The sequence below is a fragment of the Pteropus medius genome, unplaced genomic scaffold (assembly GCF_902729225.1).
Source record: "Pteropus medius unplaced genomic scaffold, Ma_sr-lr_union100, whole genome shotgun sequence".
In the NCBI taxonomy this organism is placed as follows: domain Eukaryota; kingdom Metazoa; phylum Chordata; class Mammalia; order Chiroptera; family Pteropodidae; genus Pteropus; species Pteropus medius.
Window position 1 is genome coordinate 119289 of NW_024354704.1, and position 6203 is coordinate 125491.

The 6203-nt window shown below is 31.2% G+C and overlaps 1 protein-coding gene across 1 annotated transcript; it reads right to left on the reverse strand.

The window, feature by feature from the left end:
* Positions 1–2119: 2119 nt before the first annotated feature.
* LOC120596750 (olfactory receptor 6C65-like) lies at positions 2120–3181 on the reverse strand. The gene has a single exon (XM_039855212.1). The coding sequence runs from the start codon at positions 3088–3090 to the stop codon at positions 2152–2154; it is 939 nt and encodes a 312-aa protein (XP_039711146.1). The 5' UTR covers positions 3091–3181; the 3' UTR covers positions 2120–2151.
* Between the last annotated feature and the right edge of the window lie 3022 nt (positions 3182–6203).

Sequence of the window (6203 nt, forward strand, 5' to 3'; positions counted from 1 at the left end):
TGAACATGAAGTTTACATATTTAATATAACAGTAATAAAATCTTGAGAATGTTTTGAAAGCATAAATCTTAGAACTTTGTATATTTTTTTAGTACTTCCTCCCATAGTTAAATTATGTATTCAGATTATCTGTTGCCTTATAAATATTGGCTAATTAACACTACTTCCTAATTTTTTAAAATTAGAATGTTTTATATGATTGCACATAGTACCATAATACATTAGTATCATATAATTATACAACTTTACTGTTTTGTCAATATTTGAAATATTAAAACCTTATAATATTGTTTCTCACATTATAATATTATAATTGCAGAAGTTTTTTTTTAGTAATTAGCCTTTGTATCAAACCTACTATTTTCTTCATTTTTATTAATTTCCACATTACCTTTATTTTCTTTGATTTTCACATATTGAATTTTTTAATTTTTAATTTTCAGGGTTCTGAATTTCACCTTAAATTTCTATATTTTCATTTATACTAATTAAATAGAGTGAACTACTTAGAATGACTGCAAAGCAAAGACAAGTGATTTGTCTTCGAACTTCCCTTGTCTAAGTACCAATAAAATGTGTTCTCTAATTTTATGTTAAATAGGCATGTAAAAATCCTGTATTGATTTTCATTGACTGAGTTTTTATAATTTCTCACTTGTCTATTTTCTGATAATATGATATACTAAAAAAAGGTGACTGCACGTTGTGTAAGAGCAGTCATTCCTAATAACCCTGTTTATAGCACCCAGCAGCTGCAGCCTCACGTTTCCACTTTATTGTTTAACAGGAGGTGTGTAAATTGGAAAGATATAAATATTTCTGATGTAGCGCAGTTGGTGCGAAAGTAACTTGACAGCTTGAAATAACCCATTTTCACATTGGAAGATAATTATTTATCAGCTATCTTTTCCCTATACAGATTCTGAATATCTGATTCGATAGAGTAAGGGAATAAAAGTAGGGAGGAGACAAAGCCCATTGCTAGACATGATTGATTATAAAGTACAGTTTTTTAAGCCTTGAAGTTAGGTTCCATTCCATTTATTAATTGCAGAAGTTTTTTTGTTTTTGTTTTTGTTTTAGTAATTAGCCTTTGTAGGTTGCTGTGCATTTTATTTTAAATCATTAGTGTTTACGTAGGATTTACATAGGTTATCTAGAGCTTACTATTTATCTTTTGAAAGTAAAGACCAATACTTATTTAAAGTCACACATCACAATCTCTTTATTTTTGACATGTATGAAATAGATGACTCTATGGACCTGGGAAAATTACAAAAAAGAAAAAAAGTAAAGAATACAGAGAAATATGTTTCGATGTAGGAAAAAAAGAAATTTTAAAAAAGCTATAAATGACTGTGAACTCTTTTTCTTTTTAAATTAAATTTATTGGGGTAACATTGGTTAATAAAATTATATAGGTTTTGAGTATATAATTCAATAGTCTGTCATATGAATGTTATATTGTGTGTTCCCCACCCAAAGTTAAATTTCCTTCTGTCACCATTTATTTGACTCCCTTTATTTACCCTTACTTACTCCCTCCACTCTTTCCCTCTGGTTACCAGTAAACTGTTGTTAGTGTCCTTGAGTCTCTGTTTATCTTGTTTGTTGCTTTCGGTTTTATATCTCACATATGAGTGAAACCATATGGTTCTCGACTTTTTCCTCCTGACTTATTTTGCTTTGTACGATTATCTCAACATTCATCCATGTTGTCATCAATGGCAGTATTTCATCTTTTCTTATGGCTGAGTAATATTCCATCGTAACATTCATCCCTAAAGATATATACACCTCAATGTTTATTACAGCATATTCGCGGTGGCTAAAACATGGAAAAAACCAAAGTGCCCTTTGATTGATGATTGGATGACTGCAAAGTCTTTGACCACCCAATATAATTTGAATTCTACCCTCATTTTTCTTAAAGTATTTCATTTTTTTCATAGCATTTACCCTTCATAAAGTACTAGGTAATTTACTTTTCTATTATGTTGACTGTTTAATGTGTGTCCCCTTACTAGAACAAGGCTCTACAATAGCAGAAACTTTTGCATGTTTTACTCCTTATATATATCGACCACCTAGAACAATGATTTGTATTTATGTGTGGTTTATTTGTAGTTTCAGCTACAGATTTCATAATGGTTAGTGCTTGTTTGATAATAACATTTTTTTGGCAAAATCCTTCAGGGCCTGCTTCACTTGCTGATTCCTTAAGGTATAAATAAAAGGATTCAGCATGGGAGCAACAGAGGTATTAAGTACTGCTACACCTTTGCTCAAAGCCACACCTTCTTTTGCAGATGTTTTTACATACATGAAAATGCAACTCCCATAAGAAATGGAAACCACAACCATATGGGAGGAACAAGTGGAAAAGGCTTTTTTCCTTTGCTGGGCAGAGGGAATCCTCAGAATTGTCCTAAGGATGAGTGTGTAAGAGAGAATCACCAAGGCCAAAGTTCCCATGAGTGTGAATAATGCTAAGAAAAATGACGTAAGCTCTAGAAACTTTGTGTCTGCGCAAGCAATCAGCAGCACAGGAGAAACGTCACAAGTGAAGTGGTCAATTATATTAGAGTCGCAGAAATCCAGTTGGAGGCCAATAGTCATAGGGGGAAAGATAATGAGGAAACTGGCCAGCCAGGAGCTGATAATAAGCTGGTTGCAGACTTTGTTATTCATGATAGTTGTGTAATATAGAGGTTTGCAGATAGCCACATAGCGATCATAAGACATTATAGTCAGAAGAAAAAATTCTGTAGATCCCAAAAGGATTAAAAAAAATATTTGTGTCATGCAAGCATTATAGGATATGGTTGTGTCTCCTGTAGCGATGCTGGCCAGAAACCTAGGAATACAGGTCGTAGTGAATGAAATTTCTAAGAAAGAGAAATTCCTGAGGAAGAAATACATGGGAGTCTTCAAACAAACATTCGATAGTGTTAGGATGATGATGGTCATGTTTCCACTTACACTCAATAAGTAGGTGAACAATAGAAAGAAGAATATCACAGCTTGTAACTTTGGGTCATCCGTAATTCCCAGAAGAATAAATTCTCTAATCGATGTCTTATTTGGCATCACTAAACTCTGAATTCTTAGGTCTATAGGTAAAAATAATCATGGATGTCAACTCCTGATATGATTTCAAATACATTTATAGTGCTTTTATTCTGCATAGAGAACAATAAAAAATACATTAACAAGAAGTGACAAAATAGTTATCCATTAGAATTGCAAACTCATACCAGCATTTATTTATTCAGGAAAATATTAATTTGTATTTTATTACTTTAAAAAACTTAGGTTTTAAACATGGCTATGATAATTTTCTGTTACATATTTTTGGTTACTGTATTTAACATACAGAACGTTGTTTTTCTACAGTCATAAAAATGGATAATAATAATAAATACTTAGCTTACTTCATTGTGGAAGTAATTCATTTGGGAAAATTAAACAAGTTATTGAAACACATAGTATTTTTGAAAACTGAATGCCCATAAAATTCTATTTGCTAATTTTGTCAGTGGAAAACTTACTTTTGAATCAGAATGCAATATTTTTCTGAATATGTTTTGGGTTATATTCAGAGTGAAAAATTAAACCAAAAATACTATATTAATGGACAATTCCTTGAAATCCATTCTCTTTTGCCTTTAGGCAAAATTGACACTATTTGCTCCATTTTGACTAAAGATGACACAACACAATGCCAGCTCTTATTAATAAACAAGATAATAGTGTAAAAGCTCCAATCTGAGTTCTTAAATATAGCCAGTCATATAAACAAAAAAAACAAGTTAGAATATTCCCTGTAAGATTAAATAATTATTTTAGAAAGTTGTTACATAACAACCTTTATCAAGTTCTGCTTTCAAAAAGAATAATCAAATAACTTTCCCATTTATCAGACTGTAGTTTGGAAGATATGATAGGGAAAGAAATTATATTGGAACAAAGATAATAATGACAGCAATAATAGCAATAATTAATTTTATATTTAATTTATTATTATTGATTATTGTTTTATTATATTTACTATTATTATTATTATACTGAAGATCAAAACAGCCTTTATCCCGTGCCCAAAAGTGTTTTTGGTAGGACCTGTTAAGAACCTCATTATGTAGACAAGGAAACTGAGGTACAGAGGAATTATGTAACTTGCCCAAGGTTATATAAGCAGCATGTACAGATAGATTAGCATTCATGTTTGTCTTCTACTGCATCGTTCCTAGTGCTTAAAAGAGATTTTGATTCAATTTTATTTAATGAAGTAATGATTGAATAATGTGTATGCAACCCAGATTAGGATTGTTCTCAAAATCTAGAGATTTCTTTAGCTATATGTGCTTAGCTCTGCATTCATGCATCAATAATTCTGAACTAGTCAATGTTGACAGAAAGATACCAATAGCACTGTGTCAACAAAATGGGAACTTTAGGTAATGAGAATTTTAGAATTCTAGTGAGGTATATGCTTAGTATCCTGAAAGATATTTACCTGCATAGTTCAGCATGGTGTGCTGCTACCATACTAGAAAGAGAGAAAACAGATTGATGATACCTGACTGAACTATGAGGGTAGTCTGATATAACAATATTATCAAAGCGTGAGATATTAAAAATGTGCAGATACCAGTAGTATGGGGCAATGCATCTTGTGGCTGGTCTGACTATATCTGGTCATACATGATTAGGTCTGGCTGAAAAAACTGCTACCTAACTTTTTCTTGAAACAGTGTGATATATTTATGAGCTCAGCTGTGACAAATTTAGGAAGGTATAGGCAGAGAAAATAACGCAACAATTAACAAAATGCTCCCATCATGCATTTCAAAGGTAGTAATTGTTGGAATTCTATGATGTATAAAGATAAATTAACGATGTGGATAAAGAGAAAACATACTCACTTTTATGATAGTCCTTGATGGATTCAAGTCACAGTTTAAACTTAAATATTTTTCTGGTTACTATAATAAGAGAAACAATGTTTTAGGTAGAAAAAGATTCTTTCATTTTTACACATTTTATAAAACTAGTTCACTTGTTAATATTTAATTAATTAAATTTATTGGGGCCACATTGGTTAATAAAATTTGCACACTCACTATTTAAAATTTAAAGAGTTTGTTCAGAATCTCCCTTGTCATAAACTATCCATTTCTCAATCAACAATCCAATCCCAAGGATGCGAAAATCCAAAGAGCATACTTCCAAAAATATTTGTTTTGGAATTTAAATGTTATGTGTTTCATGATTTTGCTGATACTGCTCAGTGATACAGATTTTCCAGAAAGCTTTTCTCTAAAATAAACAGACACATTTTATGTATTTTTGAGTGTAATGTTATAGAAGAGTTTGTTCTTAAGGGAAACATTATAGAAATATCTCTGGAGACATAAATTAGTATCTACAGTGCAATTAATTTTGGCAACACTTTTTAATTGTGTTCCCTTGGGGGCCATTAGGTATTGGAGGAACATAGAATTCTACCTATAATATCAACTTTGCATGAATCAAAGGGAAAGACTGACGAAAGTAGTAATCTTTCTTGATTATTTTTCAAATTATTCTGATTATTCTTTCAAAAGAAGAGACTCTCTGTGGCTCTCTTATAAAAATCAATGAGAAAACATGAATTAGGAGGTCAGAATTTAATTGAGACCTAGAAGAAATTCCAAACTAAGTGATTCTACAGTTATATCAAGGACAAAGAAGTATTTTTGAGTACTGCTGAGGTTCTCTTTGGAGAGGCATGCATGTTTAGTCAATTTAGAAAAATATTACAGAATTCTTAAAATAAATACTTGTATACTTGTATTTTGAGAGAATAGATAAAATGTAGGTATTTTATAGTTTGATTTTAGTTAGGTCATTAACATAATGGATTTCAGGCTTTGATTAAATGAGACGGCCAGGCTATGTGGTCTATACTCTACCAGATAATTAAGTTAAAACAATAGCTGCAACCTTGAATAATTGGAGTATTTATTGGTTTGGAAATAATGATTATGGTAAACAGTGCTTTCATAGTATCAGGCAGAGGTAAAGACAAAACAAAATCTAATAGCATGAGTCTATCTGGAGAAGTTATCTCACTCTTAAGCCATATCAGTCAGGAAATTTCTGATCTTTGAACAGTGGATATACTCAGTGATATTCAACTGACATTTACATTTTTTACTTGC